The following is a 16,465-nucleotide window of genomic DNA, read 5'->3' on the forward strand; positions in this document are numbered from 1 at the left end:
GTGTTCTGAGAGCAGAAAGCGAATAGACTACATAGGTCGGTGGCTTTCCCAAAGTGTGGCATTTCTGCTGGGGACTGGCACAAAGGCTCAAAGGTGGGAAAGTGCTAGGGGTGGGCGGGGGTGGAGGCTGGAGGCTGGAGGCTGGAGGCAGGAAATCGGACTGGAGAAGGTATGCTCAGATGGGAGCCCGGCAGCAGGGAGCAACAGTCTGGGTGACATTACCTGGGAACGTTGAATGCACAACCCACCTCATCAACTCACTAATGAATTGAGTCCGTAGATAGCTAGGAATCTAAATAGATGAGATAAAAAACCAAAACCCATTGCCGTGAAGTGGAGTCTGACTCATAGTGACCCTACAGTACAGAGCAGAACTGTCCCATAGAGTTTCCAAGGAGTGCCTGGTGGATTCGAACTGCCGACCTTTTGGTTAGCAGCCTGAGCTCTTAACCACTAGGCCACCAGGTTTCCAATAGATGAGATAGGAAATAGAAAATCAGTGCCATGCCAACTCTGTGGGTCCCTCTGGGCCCTTTGCACCAGGTGCCCTGTCCTTACCGGATAGGTGTGCGAACTCCAGAAGCCCAATCCGCCCCCGCGCGGACTCTCCCTTCCTAGTGTCCTCCGACTGTCCGGATCCCTAGCTTGTCCAGCCCGGTCCCCGGCCCCCGGGCTCACTTCCCGGGGTGATTTTGGATCGCGCGGCGCACGCCCTATCCCGGCTCCTCCGCCCTTGTCCCGCCCCCTCCGCGCCTGATCCTTACCATAGCCCCGCCCAGACACTGGACTCCCGCACTAGCCCCGCCCCCTCGGCTTTGGTCCCGCCCCAGATCCGCTGGTCTTCCTGCGCCATGCCCCCGCCCAGGCCAGGGCCGCCGTAGCCCGTTACCTTTCGCACAGGCTCTGCCAAGTGGGGCCCGGAAGGCTCACCTCCCGCTGTGACGTCCCGCCGCCCTAGTCCCGCTCTCTCCACCCTGGTCCCGCCCTTCCCTCCTCTCATAAGCTCCGCCCTGTTCCTGGGCCTGCCCACACTCCACCCTTCGCCCCGGCGGCCGGCTCCTCCCACAGGGCTCTCCCTACCTCTAATTCTGACCCTGCGGCGCCCCCTGTCGGCCCCGCATGCGCTCTGAGGCGACTCCGTTTCTGCCGGGCCCGCCCACACCGCGCCGTTGCCATGGAGAGGGACGCGGGGGCGAATCCGCCGCGGGCGGAACCCGTCTGTGGCAGCGAACAGAGACCGCTGATATAGCCACCCCCTAGGCGAGTCCCGCGGAATCCCGTCTTGTCTCCTCTCCCCCTCGAGGGTCCCCAGAGTCGCTGCGGACGGCACCGGCATGTCGAGCGAGACGAGCGCTTCGGGGACCTCCCCCAGGGCCCCGCGTCCCGGGACCCAGAAGACATCCGGCACGGTGGCCAAGAAGGGGGAGCGCGGGGCCAAGGAGAAGCCGACGATCAACCTGCAGCAGGTGGGCGAGGAGGAGCCTAAGAACCCAGGTACGCTGGCGGCGGCGGAGGGGTGGGGCCTCGAGGCTGCGGCTGCGCGCGCCCCCAGCCGCCGCGCACGCTCGGGGTATCCGGTTGTTGGGGCGTTGTCACTGGCGCTGTGCGGGGCGCGCAGGAAGAGCTCTGGTGGAGGAGACGGACGACAAGCCAGGAACTAACTAAGTCCTAGACTTTCTGGCACCAAGTAGTGGGGCACGGGAAACGCTCCTCGGTGCCCGCCGGCTAGATTTCAGACACCCCAGCTTGGCGCAGCTGCGCCCCCTCCCTCGCGGGCTCTCCACGGTCCCGCGCTCGGCATGTGCCTCGTCTGCCTTAGGTTCCTCCAAGTCGCCATCCTCCACACCCTGCCCATGCTGTTCCCTCGGCCTAGAACTCTTCCCACGCCCTTCTCCAGCTAACCCTCAGTTCTTTTTCCAGGTGCATCTCAAGTGTGACTTGGTCCAGGAAGCCCTCTTGCCTCACCTCCTCTCATTTAGGTCCCTGGCGAACCTTGTGCCTCTCTCTTCCACCCTAGACTAATTGTCTTCTCATCCCTCTACCCCTCGCCCCACTGGTCTGTGTCAGTGAAGGGAGCGCCCCCACTTCTCTCTAGTGTTTCTAGCGCCAGCACAGGGCCGGCCACGTAGCAGGTGCTCCGGGAGTATGTGGGGAAGAAATGTTGTACAGGTGTTTCCACCTGTCGCCTCCCAGGGTGGGCCCACACAGGTACTGTCCTCCCCAAGGAAGCCAGAGGGATGCTTAGAAATGGAAATCAGATCTTAACACTCCCGTCTTTAAAACCCTCCAGTCACTTTCCTCTGCAAAAAAATCAGATCCAAAAGGGGCTCTCATGCCTCTCTGACCTCACCGCCTACCTTGATCCTCCTTGTTCTCCACACTTCCCCAGACTGGCCTCTATTTTGCCCTTAAAAAGGCCAAGTTTTCTTTTTTTAATTGTACTTTAGATGAAGGTTTACAGAACAAACTAGTTTCTCATTGAATAGTTATTACACATTGTTTTATGACATTGGTTAAGAACCCCACGACATGTCAACGCTCTCCCTTCTCAACCTTGGGTTCTCTATTACCAGTTTTCCTGTCCCCTCCTGCCTTCTGCCTTCTAGTTCTTGCCCCAGGGCTGGTGTGCCCCTTTAGTCTTGTTTTATGGTTCTGTCTAATCTTTGGCCGAAGGATGAACCTCAGGGGTGACCGCATTACTGAGCTGAAAGGGTGTCCAGGGGCCATACTCTCAGGGTTTCTCCAGTCCCTGTCAGGCCAGCAAGTCTGGTCCTTCTTTTTGAGTTAGAATTTTGTTCTGTATTTTTCTCCAGCTCTGTCCAGGACCCTCTGTTGTGATGCCTGTCAGAGCAGTCAGTGGTGGTAGACAGGCACCATCTGTTTGTGCTGGAATAGGCCAAGTTTTTCCCCCACCTCATTTGCTGTTTTTGCTGTCTGAAATGCTCTTCATTAGATCTTTATGTGGCTCTTCCCTTCTTGTCATTCAGATCTCAGCTCAGATGTCACCTCCTCAGGCAGGCCTTTCCTGACCTCCTCATCTAAAGTAGCACTACCACCCTCCCTTAGCCTTGAGGCCCATAGTCCTTTTCTGTATAGGAAATTATCAGTCTGTGATTTGCTGGTTTGTACTGTATTTCTCACCAGGGAATCCCCGGGTGGCACAAACGGTTAAATGCTGGGCTACTAGCCACAAGTTGGTGGTGTGAACCCACCCAGAGGTGCCTTGGAAGAAAGGCCTGGTGATACACTTCCAAAAGGTCACAGCCAAAGGCAGTTCTACTCTGAAACACATGAGGTCGCCATGAGTCAGAATTGACTCGATGGCAGGTTTTTTTTTTTTTTTTTTTTTTAGTTTCCCACCAGAATGTCAGCTTCTTGAGGATAGAGACCTGGCCTTGTTCACCTCTGGATCCTTTGTACACAGAACAAAGATTTGTTGAAGGAGTGAATAAATGAGTTCCGTGGGAGGGTGGGAAGAGCATTGGGCTGAGAGGGTGGGGGTCCTGGCTTTCTGCCTCACTCTTCTAAGAGGTAGTGAAGCATAGTGGTTAAGAGTACAGACCGTGGCTCTGCCCCTTGCTGGCCATTTGATCTCTGGTGGGCAGGGGCAGATCTTATCACTTCTGTGTCTCAGTTTCCTTATCTGCAAACTGGGATAACAAGTAGCAGCATTCTCCTAGGGCAACTGTGTTATTTGTAACTAGCTCCCGGACCATGGTAAGAGTGTTATAGGTCTAAACTGTCATTAAATGTGTGGCCTTTGCCAGTGTAGCAGGGGTAGGGGTTTGGGGACCATGGTTTCAGGGGACATCTAAGTCATTTGGCATAATAAAATCTATTAAGATAACATTCTGCATCCCACTTTGGAGAGTGGTGTCTGGGATCTTAAACGCTAGCAAGCAGCCATCTAAGTTGCATCAATTGGTCTCAACCCACCTGGAGCAAAGGACAATAAAGAACACCAAAAACACAAGGTAATTATGAGCCCAAGAGACAGAAAGGGCCACATAAACCAGGGGCTACATCAGCCTGAGACCAGAAGAACTAGATTGTGCCCAGCTACAAGCGATGACTGCCCTGACAGGAGACACAACAGAGAACCCCTGAGGGAGCAGAACAGCAGTGGGATGCACACCCCAAATTCTCGTAGAAAGACCAGACTTAATGGTCTGACTGAGAATAGAAGGACCCTGGTGGTCATGGCCCCCAGACCTTCTGTTGGCCCAGGACAGAAACCATTCCCAAAGCCAACTCTTCAGACAGGGATTGGACTGGACAATGGGATAGAAAATGATGCTGGTGAGGAGTGAGCTTCTTGGATCAAGTAGACACAAGAGACTATGTTGGCATCTCCTGTCTGGAGGGGAGATGGGAGGGCAGAGGGGGTCAGAAGCTGGCTGAATGGACACGAAAAGAGAGTGGAGGGAAGGGGTGTATTGTCTCACCAGAGGGAGAGCAGTTAGGAGTATATACCAAGGTGTGTATTAATTTTTGTATAAGAGACTGACTTGATTTGTAAACTTTCACTTAAAGCGCAATAAAAAAAGAAAAGATGTGTGGCCTTGGGCAAGTTTCTTCTGTAAAATGGAGATGGGAATCCTGTGCTGCCTGCTGGGATGAGGAGCAACAGAGCTGATGGTGAAAAAGTATTTTGTAAACTGCAAATTCATTTGTCCATTCAAAAAAAACATGCATTATGCACCCACTGTGTGCTAAGCTCCCTGCTCAATCCTGGAATATGTGGGTATGAATCAGTTTTACTCTCAGCCCCCAGCACAGTTCCTGGATCTCAGCTGGGTATGTGTATTTTGAATTGAACTTGATCTCAAAGAACCCCAGGGGGTGATGGGAGCTCAGAGAGGGGCTACCAGGAAGTGAGTGTTACAGGCATTCATTTCTCTATTCAACAGTTACTTTCGAATGCCTGTTCTGTACCAGATACTAGGGATACAGCGGTGAACAAGATGGATACAATCCTGCTCCCGTGGAAGCCACTAGAAGGGTATAAGAAGGGTGTGACTCTTGTTGCAAATGATAGAAACCCAGCTCAAAATAATTAAGCAAAAATGGGGAACTTACTGGAAGGCTTCTTGATTCAAACCTGATGGTTTTGCCATCAGAGAGGGACAGGAACTTGCTGTCTGTGAAATGGGGGTAAAACAACTTGGTGTAAAGCTCTGATTGACCGACTTTGGGCAGGTGCCATCTCGGAGTCAGTGCTGGTGGCTGGGGCAGGCAACTGTGAGAGCTGGAGAAAGAGCATTTTCCAGAAGGGGAGACAAGATGGTATAGAATCCCCTGCAGATATGAGCCCAGTAATACTAAAAACATGCATGCAAAGCAATCTGGGAGCTGTATGGAAAATGAAGCGCAAGGGGGAGAGAATGGAGGCCGGCAGGTGAGTTACCAGGCTATTTCAGCAGTCCAGATGAGGGACAGTGGTAGTTAGGATAGGGCAGCGAAGGTGCAGAGAGGGGTGGCTGGGCTTGGCTCCTTGGAGAAATACTTTGGAGGTAGAAGTAACCGGAGTTGGTGAAGGGTGGGATGGCGTGGGGAGTGAGGGACATAGCAAGACTGAGCTCCAGGGTTCTGGGTTGGATACTGGGTGGGTGGAGGTGCCATTCATGGAGATGGGAAAGCCTGAAGGAGGAGCATGTACAGGGGACCTCCAAGGTGTGATGTCAGCAGGGCAGTTAGACACATGGGTCTGGAGCACCCCAGAGAGGGCAGGGCTGGAGATGTGGCTTTGGGAGCTGCTCATATTCTGGCCCACCACTCATCTGCCAGTTTTCTGACAGGTTTCGGCAGAGCTTCCAGACTAAGGCAGACTGGGAAGACGGACCTGGGGATCTACTACTTCTAAAAAAGACTGGCCATGAAAACCTTATAGTCAAACAATGTATCACATTGGACAAATCTGCTGCGAAAGACATCTTTAAAGTGTTAAAAAGCAAAAATGTCACTTTGAGGACTCAGATGTGCCTGACCCAAGACATGGTATTCTCAATTGCCTCATATGCATGTGAAAGCTGGACAACGAATAAAAGGAGACTGAAGAAGAATGGATGCCTTTGAATTATGGTGTTGGCGAAGAATATTGAATATATCATGGACTGCCAGAAGAATGAACAAATCTATCTTGGAAGGAGTACAGCCAGAATACTCCTTAGAAGTGAGGATGGTGAGACTTTGTCTCACATACTTTGGACATGTTATCAGGAGGGACCAGTCCCTGGAAAAGAACATCATACTTGGTAAAGTAGAGGGTCAGTGAAAAGAAGGAAGACCCTCAACGAATGGATGACACAGGGGCTGCAACAATGGGCTCAAACATAGCAACAACCGTGAGGATGGCGCAGGGCCAGGCAGTGTTTTGTTCTGTTGTACACGGGGTTGCTATGAGTCGGAACCAACTCGACAGCACCTAACAACAACAGCAATGTTCTGGTGTATGTAAAACCCTGGGAGTGAACATAATCCCTGGGGAGGGCAGGAGTGTGCCTATAGGAGGGGACAGGGCTCAGGATGGTACCTTAAAGGAACTGGCAGAGGAGGAGCTGGCAGGGGAGCCTGAGCAGCAGCAGGTGGAGATGGAGGAGGGAGTGGGAGTGACTACTGTACGGGGACCCTGGACTGGGCACACGAGGTCATGAAAGTTCTAGCAGGTGCCACTGTGGTTCAGTGGGGTAGAGAGTGACAGCAGATGTAGGAAGGTTTATACCAAAACCAAACCCAGTGCCGTTGAGTTGATTCCGACTCATAGCGACCCTAAGGTTTATAGGTTAGAGAAAGTCTCATTTGATGCCTTCTGTTTCTCAAGATTCGCTCCTAGGCGAGGTCATTAATGAGCGTGAGGAAGGCATGTGGGAGGCGAGGAAAGTGGGGCCGCTCCTCTTGGAGCTGCCTGTCCAGTTTGGTAACTACTAGCCACAGCAGGTGTAGAGTTTCCATCATCGCAGAAAGGTCAACAGGACAGTGCTGCTCTACGATGTGGTTCTCAAGGTGCTGTCCTTGGACCAGCAGCTTCGCATCCTCCAGCAAACTTGCTGGAAATGCAAATTCATGAGCTCTACCCGGCCTACTGAGTCAGAATCTCTGGGGATGGGGCCCAGGAGGCAGTTTTAACACTCTCCAGTGATCCTTACAGACGTTAAAGTTTGAGAATCTGTTCTAGAGAAGTGAAGCGAGGAAGCGCTGGAGGCTTCTCCAGCAGAGGGAACAACCAGGAAGGCAGGCAGGGCTGCAGAAGTCATCTGTTCAAGGGGTGTATAGCTTCCCCATGCCTCTTCTTGGCATCCCTGGGGGGTGCAAATAGTTAATGCTCTCAGCTGCTAAGTAAAAGGCTGGTGGTTTGGGTCCACCCAGGGATACCTCAGGAGAAAGGCTACTTCCAAAAAATCAGCCACCAAGACCCCTGCGGAGTATAGTTCTACTCTGACACACGTGGGGTCGCCATGAGTCCGAGTTGCCTCAGTGGCAACGAGCCGTGGTGGTGGTGTGCCTCCCCTTATCCACTTCGTCCATTCGTGTACCTGTGTGCCAGCCCTGAAGGATGCATGAGGGACATGTCTCTCACCCTTGGTTGGTTCGAACCCTTAAGCCTCTCTGCATCCTGCCCCACATGTGCCCCCAGCACATGTCCTCTGTCCCTCCACACCCCCAGGCAGACCTTCTCTGCTCTGGGGCAGGAGTTCCCCTGGCACACACCCCTTTGGCACCTGCTGCCCCAGGCCTGGGGTTGCTGTGGAGGCTCCAGGCCACCTGGCGGTCGGCAGAGCAGCCCGGCACTCAGCCAGCCAGCCCTTTTGCCTCCAGGTTCTCCCAGCCTTCAGGATGAGAGGCAGTGGGCATCTATCAGAATTAATACAGTGAAACCTGTGAGCGCCGGAACTCAATGGGACTGCCTTGTTTTTCTGGGTCTTGCAAGTTTTCTGCCTTAACAAGGTGCAGTCTTACCATTTCCTGTCATTCCTTTTAGGGGAAGATATTTGGGTTTTCCTTCTCGGACAGGATTCTGCCTTACATAGTTCTGGTTTTTGTAGGTTTTACTGTATCACTCTTTAATGAGATAATATCTCTAAAGCATTTAGAACAATGCAGGACACTATTAAGTGCAATATAAGCGTTTCTTAAATAAAGTCTGCTGCTCTGCTGGACCTTGGGGTGTGTGTGTAAGGAGCAGGGGCTTGAGGAACTTCTGGGTTCCTTCCTCTGTGCACACCAGGCCTGGGTTTTTTTTCTCCGTGTGACCCTGGGCAGTCCCAGCAGGGAAGGGGGACATAGGAGGAGGCTGGGCTGGGGTCATCCTGGGGGAGGCCGGGGCCCGGCCAGATTCTGCGCTAGGGGAGAGCCAGGGCGGGTGCATCCCTGACCCGTGGCGGGGACAGCACAGGAGAGTTGCCCCGCTGTCTACCTCTCAAGCCCACTGTTTTCTCTCGTGTTTTCAGCGTCGGTGTTTGCAACGTAACTTAACATTTTAAAAATGGCTGTAAGACGTTCGCCTCAGAGGGGCGCCCTGCCTGGCCCAAAGCTCGGGGCGGCAAGCTCGGCGCAGTGTCCTTGTTGGACGTCGGGTCCCCGGAGACGTGGGCGCGGGCCCAGCGAGGCGGGGGCATCCCGCGGTCTCTGCTGCCCTCTCGTGGCGACCCAGGGCTAAAACGTCATCTGCTCACCCTCCTTCCTGGCCCCGCAGAGGAGTACCAGTGCTCCGGGGTGCTGGAGACCGACTTCGCCGAGCTCTGTACGCGATCAGGCTACACAGACTTCCCCAAAGTTGTCATCCGGCCCCGTCCTCACCCGACCTTTGTCCCTTCTGCCTCCGTGTCGGAAAAGACAGCCCTAGGTGAGTGACAGCGGAGCCCCTACCCCAGGGCCCCCTGGTCCATCCGCAGCCTCCCATCTCACTTGCGGGCCAAATGGCGGGGACACAGGGCAGAGTGTTTGTGCGTGTGTGTGTATGTGTGTATGTGTGTATGTGTGTGAGTGAGGGGGGTGGATTCAAGAGGGCGGGTGGGGAGACGGGAGAGTCTATTCCTTTCCTAACCCAAGCAGAGGCAGGCCTGCCTGAAAAAGCAGCGCCCACAAGGCTACTGCCTCCCACACTTGTGGCGATTTGCAGTACACCCCTTCGGTGGAAGCTGCCAGAGTCTCTGTGGGCACTCCTACGCTGGTGCGATGTGGGGCGCTATGCATCGGCCCCGTCTCCTCCCTCCTCACCCCTCTCCTTGCACCCCTTACCTTCTAGAGGAGCAGCGGTTGCTGTCGGGATCCTGCAGCCTCAACAGCCTGGAGAGCAAATACGTGTTCTTCCGGCCCACCGTCCAGGTGGAGCTGGAGCAGGAGGACCCCAAGTCCGTGAGGGAAATCTACATCCGCGGTGAAGCTCCCCCACCCCTTTTCCCACTAGCCTCCCTCATCCCACCACCCCCTTCTTGCCTTCCCCAGGCCTGAGACCCTTCCTTCTCTCCCTTCTGCAGGTTGGAAGGTTGAGGATCGCATTCTGGGTATCTTTTCTAAATGCCTGCCCCCTCTCAGCCAGCTACAGGCCATCAAGTGAGGGGGCGTTGAGGGGGTTGGATGGGAGGCCACTCTGGGGTATGGGACTCCTGATGGCTTGGGAGAGAGAACAGAGGGGGCCCTGAATACCCTGGGGCCTGTGGAGAGGTGGGGACCTGGGGAAGGGTGTGGCTGGGGGTGGGATGTTCTGGTGTCAGGGTGGCTGGGAGGACAGTGTTTCTGGTGGGAGGTGGGGCCGCAGCTGTTTCTGCACTTCCTGCCAACTCCAGCTTGTGGAAGGTGGGGCTGACAGATAAGACCTTGACAACCTTCATCGCTCTCCTGCCTCTGTGCTCATCCACACTCAGGTCAGCAGAGGGATTGGGGGGTCGGGGCGCCCAGTGCTGGGCAGCCTGTCTGGGTGGATTGTCAGAGGGGAGCCGTTTGGGTATGGCAGTGGCAGGTCCCAGTTTCTGTGGGCCTGGGCTGACATCCCTGTGGCAACAGGGTGGAGCCAGTGTCTGCTGGGTCATGAAGTTCCCATGTGACAAGAAGCGGGGTCCCCTTTTCTGCCCACATCAGGGCCTCAGCTTCTGTCCTCCCCTTCGGTCCCACCACCATCCCTGGAGGTTCTCTCCTCTGCTCCTTGCTGCCTGGGGCCCTGGTGCTGCACTAGGGGCTGGTGAGATGCAGTTCTTGTCCTCCAGGAACTCTCAGTCCAGTGAGGAAGGGAGAGGTACTTAGGCACGGATGCTGCAGGGCAGTGTGGGCACTGTGGTGGTGGAGGAGTGGCTCATTTGGGCAGGGTCCTTGATGCATAGGCTGTCTGAGTGTCCTCAGGACATGGCAGCTGGCGAGCCAAGAGTGCTAGAGAGCACCCAAGATAGAAGCCACAGAGGTGGGGATCATTGGGGGGCCATTTAGGGGCCCCCTTATCTCAGGTCACTAACTCTGAACAGTTGCCCCTTCACATGGCCACATTTCAGGATTTGTAGTCTGCCGGAACTGTCACGTATAATTCCTATATTGGAGGCCATGCTTTGATTCCATGTGTTTGTTGCCAAGCTGCTCCCCAGAGACCCACACTTCCTCTCTGCCTCTCTCCTCACCTGGCCTCCGTGGTACCTCCTGGTTCACAGCTCTCCCCCACCCTCAGGAAGGTGTCTCTGGAGGGGAACCCGTTGCCGGAGCAGTCATATTACAAGCTCATGGGGTTGGACAGCACGTGAGACTCCTTTCTCACCCCCTTGCTCTGGGCGTGTCCCTCTATATGAAGTTATCCATTGTCCCACCCTTCCTTGCTTCTCTAGCATGTTCCCAGACACCCTCAATTCATGCCTCCCCACCTTCAGACCAGATGGCCCTCCTCATGCCTCTCTGGTTCCCCGAGATTCCTGCCAACGCCCAGGACCTTGGCTGTCCAGTGACTCATTCTCCCGCCCGCTGTCCTAGGATTGCACATTTGTCTCTGCGCAACAACAACATCGACGACTACGGGGCGCAGCTGCTGGGCCAGGCTCTGTCCACGCTGCACAGCTGCAACAAAACCCTCGTCTCACTCAACCTGGGTTTCAACCACATCGGGGACGAGGGCGCGGGCTACATCGCCAATGTGCGTGCGCCGCGGGCCGGGGCCCCCAGAGCAGGGCGGCTGGCCGAGCGCCTCACGTGTCCTCCCGCCTCCGCAGGGCCTCAGGCTGAACCGCTCCCTGCTTTGGCTGTCCCTGGCCCACAACCGCATCCAGGACAAGGGAGCCCTGAAGCTGGCCGAGGTGGGTGGGCCGGAGGGGCGTGACCGGACGGTGGGCGGGGCGGTGGGCGTGACCAGCGAGCTGACCCCCGCCCCCGAGGGCGTCTGACCGCGAGGTGCCCGCCTCGCCCAGGTCCTGCGCCCCTTCGAGCTGACACACATCGAGGTAGTGGAGCGCCGGCGCCTCTTGCTGGAGAAGGGGACGCAGGAGCGATTACGATCGGTAAGGAGCCAACAAGCTTGGCGGGCTCGAGAGTGCGCTGTCCCTTGAGCCCCCTTCCTAGGCCGTCTGCATCTCAGCCAGCTATCCAGGCCGTCTAACCTCGGTCCTCTCTCCCTCCGTCGTGACTCTAACAAACATTTGCTAAGCGGTCTCAAGATTTAAACAGACGGAATTTGAAACCTGACTCGTCCTCGTGCCAGTTTGTGATGTTGGGCATGTTACTTAACCTCCCTGTGCCTCAGGTTTCTCATCTGTGAAGTGGGGATGATGATTGTACCTACCTCACAGGGCTGTCAAGAGGATTAAACGAATCAATTCATGTGATGCATTGAAACAGTGCTTGGCACTTAGCTCCGTAAAAGTTAGCTACTATTTTTCTTTTCCCCAGCTCACCCCCGGGCACCTCAGCTGTTTCTTTCCAACAGCCCTTCACCCCGGTAGAGTCCCATACTTAACTATTTTTGCATTTAGTCAGGGAGTTTGGGGTGGTTGTTGCCAGCCCACTCCTCCCCAGACCCCAGGCTTCCCCTACCCCCCTACCCCCTCACTGGGGAAGGAGCTCAGGCTTCTTCCTGCATCCCTTCCCATTCATGAGCACAGCCTTCCTCCTCTCGACACACGGACTTCAAAACCGACCGAGACAAGAATCAGATGGTAGGGGCGAGCAGTGCTGCACTGTCAGAGAAGACGGACAAGGTGCAGGCCATGAAAACCCCCAAAAGCCTGGGCAAGAAAAAGGAGAAGTCAGGGGTAGGTGTGCTGTGGGAAAGGCAGCTTCGGGTGCTGGAAGAACGGGAAGGGAAGCCGCTTCCATGGTGCACAGCTGGGGGTGGAGGGAAGAAAGCCATGCAGGGATTTCAAAGGCCCACCCCATGAGACTCGAGCAACCATGGCCTCTTCCCACACCTGTTCCCTATCCCCGGGGAGGTAGTCTTTCATCTCTCTCCTAACATCCTCCACAGGAAGTGGTCAAGAAAGAGGAGAAGTCAGGGTCTGGGCAGTCGCCTACACAAGGAACCCTTAAGAAAGAAGATGCCTCAAAGGCAGGCAAAGGGAGTAAGTGTAGTGCCCCTCTGCCAGCTCCTTCCTGGGGTAGAGGAAGGCAGAGACAGAAGGCCTGCTCCGGGTCTGCTCTGCCTTGCGTGACATGAGCTAGTTTTCCTGTCTTGCTCCTCTGGGTCTTTTCTTTCTTGACAGTGATATGATTGGAAAGCCCTCCTGGCCTTGACATCCTGACCCACCACACTCCAGCCCCCTTTTCCCTGGGGTGGACCTCTGTGGCCCTGCCCTCAAAGGAACCCACCCACCTAGCAGAGCCCCCTCCCACTGCTTCTATTGTACCCAAACCCAAAGCTATCAGAGTTTGGGGAGTCTGCCTCGCCCTACCCCGTTCTCTCTGGGGAGCCTTGGTGATGTTAGGTCTTGTCTGTACACTCTGGCCCCTCCTCCCGATCCAGAGGCATCCATCCCTGAGCAGAAGCCAACCAAGGGGAAAGGGACCAAATCTGGGAGCAAAGAGAAGCGGAGCATCCTCCTGGAGTCAGAGGTAGGCTGTTAGCAGAAGTACGGGTGCACACCCCCCAGGGTTCCAGGCTGGCTCTCACCCCAGCCCCTTCCTGGAATGGAGTTTCCAGTCCTGTCCTGTAGTGGCAGCCACATACATTCAGATTTACTCCTTCATTCCTGCTTCAGCCACACCTGAAACCTGTCCCCACACTGTGGGAATAATGCTCAGTGCTCCCCTTCAGACTCAAGGTGGCCCCCCACTCCCCTTCCTTGTCTGTCAGTAGCCTACGCTTCTGATTCACTGTCTCAACTCAGCCTGCTTCCCAAAGGGCTGCTCTGGAAGGCAGGGCTCCTCGAGGAAGGCAGGGCACTTTATAGTCATGATGCCACCTCACCCCCACCCCAGCGCCTTTTTGAGACCCTTTCTCTTTTGTCCTTGGATCTTCCCTTTTCTCTCTCAACTGCGACCAACTTGCTCCTTGCTTCGGAAGCCTTCCTGGACTGCCCACCCCACAGTTCCCAATCCCTCCCAACCCTCCAGTTGCAGCCACCTGGGCATCTGTCTCTATCATTATACTCTGTCTCCTCCACCAGGGGACACACACTCTCATCCTCGCCACCCCCAGCAGGGAACGGCCTGCTTTTAGTCTTCTCTGGCACCCAAAACCAGATATTACAAAAGGGGAAAGCCAGGTGGAGGAACGGGGTGGGTGTTGCCTTTTAATTTCCATTTTTCCTTGTCCCTGCCCAGCCTTGGTCAGCGGCTGTTTCTCACCAGGGGCTATCGCAAGGCCATCCCATCCTGCCTTCAGCACCCTCTCCCTCCCATCCATTTCTATTGCTCTAGCTGACAGGAACATTTAGCAAGACCTGAATGCAGCACACCATTTCATGCCTCTAAAGCCTTTGGACCTGTTGTTTCCTTTGCCGGGAGCGCCTTTCCCCCATCTTCATCTGATAATGTCCACTTACCCTTCACATTTCAGCTCGTGGGCCACCTCCTCCAGAAGCCCATTCCTGGCTCCCTGGACTGGGCCGTGCATCCCCCCTCAGTGCTCCCTGCATCCTGAGTTTGCCTCTCCTGGTTATCACACTATACTGCTTCCTTCTTTCTCCCTCCCTCAGAGGCGTTTTCTTGAGGATGTGGGCTTATTGAGCTCTGTAAGCATGTATGTTGGCTGAATGAATGAATGACCTGCTGTCTAGCTCCCCTTCTCCTCTGCTGCAATTACTATTCTGCGCTAACAGCTCGTTGCTGAAACTACGGAGATGGTCAACCCTCTCCTGGAGCCTGTGGCGCACCGAGATGGGAAAGTTTACATGCCTGGGAATAAGGTCCTTCTGCACCTCAACCTCCTGCGTATGTTTGCCAGCTCCGCCCCACAAGGCTACCTGGGGCCCTGTCCAGCCCTGAGGGTGCCCAACTCCATGGAGCAGAACTTGGTTTTCCCAGAGTTGAGCATCATGTTGTCCACGACCCTCTTGCATGGGGTTTTGGGGTGAGGGATAGAGCCTGGGCCGGGGAGAAGGCTGAGGACAAGGGAGTCCGATGTGGGAGGAGTCAGTGGAGAGCTGGGGTGAAAGGTCAGGTAAGGGAGAGTTAGCCCTGGGCTGACCCGGACTAGTGCTGAGTTGAGGTTGGGAGAGGCAAGCATTAGCCCAGGTGGCGGTGTCTAAGAGGCCACCTTGTCTGTACCCGTCCCCCAGGGAACCGCATCACAGAGGTGGGGCTAGAGGGCTTCCTCGCAGCAGTGCAGTACCAGGTGCAGTTCTCCAAGTCCAAGGTTGCGTCCAAGGGCCCGGTCGGGCTGCTCTGGCTGTCCCTGGCGGTGAGTCCATTTCAATCTCCTCTGCGGCTGCTGCAGGCAGCTTCTTCCCTATTCCCAGGGAAGGTCTGTAGTTTCCCCAATTCTTTTTATAACAACATAACCCCGCCCCTCTTGGTGCAGTCAGCAGAGTTCCAGTCACTCTGCCTTTTCTCCCTATTCCCCAGGCCCTAACCCATCCTGCCCAGGAAAATGTCCTCCTAGAGGACTAACCTTCATCCTTCTTGTCAGCTGCCAGCCTTCCTTTGTTTCTTTCAGAAGAACTACTTCCCCCTGCAATGTCCTGCGTACACCATGATCCAGGAGCTGATGCTGCCAAGGGATCCCATGAATAAAGCCAGGCCCAGGGAGGATGAGGCCCTGGCTTTCTCCATGTAGGGACCACCCTGCCACTACCCCCCCCCCCCGCCCGCCCAAAGCTTGGCCACAGAAGCACCTCCTGTCCCCGTGTGGGCTGTCCTCCCTGGGGGCGACCTCATATTGATAAAAAGCATATCATTCCACTTTCCCTTGAGGTTGTCTGAAAATTTTGTTCCAGAACTACCTGGAGCTTTTGGGCTCTGTGAGTCTGTTCACGTCACGTGGCTAGAAATGACGGAAGAGTGATGGTCTGAACTGCTTCCAAGTTCTGCTGGAAAGATTCTGGCTTGTCTCTCATTAGCCTGTCTCGGCATTGCTCTCCTGCCTCCAGAGGGCCCAGTTCTTGCTTTCTCAGGCCAGTCACTCCCCCATGTTTCCTGGATGTGTGCCATGCAGGGTTTGGATTCAGCCTTCCGTCTCAGAGGCAGAAGGGAGTCTTGGGATTAATAGCTGACATGTACAACCTGCGTGGGAGAGGGAGTAGGAATGGGCAGAGGGATTGAGCGTGGGCTCCCCATTCCCCCTCTGCTTCTCCTGACAGGGCCCAGGTCTCTGACGCTGGGAGGAGAGGTGATGGCTCAGTTGCAGAAAAGGCTCAGACTTGGCAGACAACTTTGGAAAGGTTGCTAAGCCTCCCCACATCTAAAGTACAAAGTTCAAGCACTCCACATGACCCCTAGTGACACAGTCTGCAGATGTAAGCAATCTAAAACCAGACACCCAGATGGCTGGGGCCAGAGGAGTTGGGGGAGTTGAGTCCCCACCCCTCCGCCATGTTTCTACCCTTCAGTGCAGGCACCACTGAAACAGCCCACGGAGAATGCCCAGAGAGCACGGGCTTGGCTCCTGTGGAGATGCCAGGGAAGGTGGAGGTAAACAGGGGCCGTGTCTCCCTTCTTTACCTTTGGCAGATTTAACGTGTCCCACACTCCGTCAGTCCCCACTTCTGTAGCCCTGACAGGGACCTGCACACCCTACCCAGAACTCCCTGTTGTCCTACTTTCTGCAAGGCTGTTGCTCCCACAGGCCTTTCAGCCTCGGAGAGCTCTCAGCCCTTGTGGTCTGCCTGCCTGGGCTGCCCCGGGCCTTTCTGCAGCTGGCTAGTGAGCTGCTCCAGAGAAAATCTGTCGTCTCTTTGGATTCCCAACACTGAAACACTGCAGGTGCTTAATGATGGTCAGCCAGTCCCAGTGATCCCTGCCCAGGTCCTTCTAAAGGTACAGCGAGTCCTTCCAGCTTTATCCCTACAGCTCACCAATGTCTTGTGTATTAGCTCTGATGCCCCGTTAGACTGTAAGCTCGAGA

At 55.2% G+C, this 16,465-nt stretch overlaps 1 protein-coding gene across 1 annotated transcript; it reads left to right on the forward strand.

Moving 5' to 3' along the window:
• Window positions 1-1,243: 1,243 nt before the first annotated feature.
• On the forward strand, window positions 1,244-15,192 carry LRRC71 (leucine rich repeat containing 71). The gene is made up of 15 exons (XM_064282750.1): window positions 1,244-1,494; window positions 8,693-8,842; window positions 9,245-9,376; window positions 9,477-9,552; window positions 9,786-9,863; window positions 10,652-10,720; window positions 10,948-11,107; window positions 11,184-11,267; window positions 11,379-11,468; window positions 12,069-12,218; window positions 12,431-12,524; window positions 12,926-13,014; window positions 14,223-14,334; window positions 14,682-14,803; window positions 15,059-15,192. Exons 1-15 carry the CDS (start codon window positions 1,335-1,337, stop codon window positions 15,176-15,178), a joined length of 1,686 nt encoding a protein of 561 aa, XP_064138820.1. The 5' UTR covers window positions 1,244-1,334; the 3' UTR covers window positions 15,179-15,192.
• The last annotated feature ends 1,273 nt before the right edge of the window (window positions 15,193-16,465 follow it).

This window comes from Loxodonta africana, chromosome 3 (assembly GCF_030014295.1).
Source record: "Loxodonta africana isolate mLoxAfr1 chromosome 3, mLoxAfr1.hap2, whole genome shotgun sequence".
NCBI lineage: Eukaryota > Metazoa > Chordata > Mammalia > Proboscidea > Elephantidae > Loxodonta > Loxodonta africana.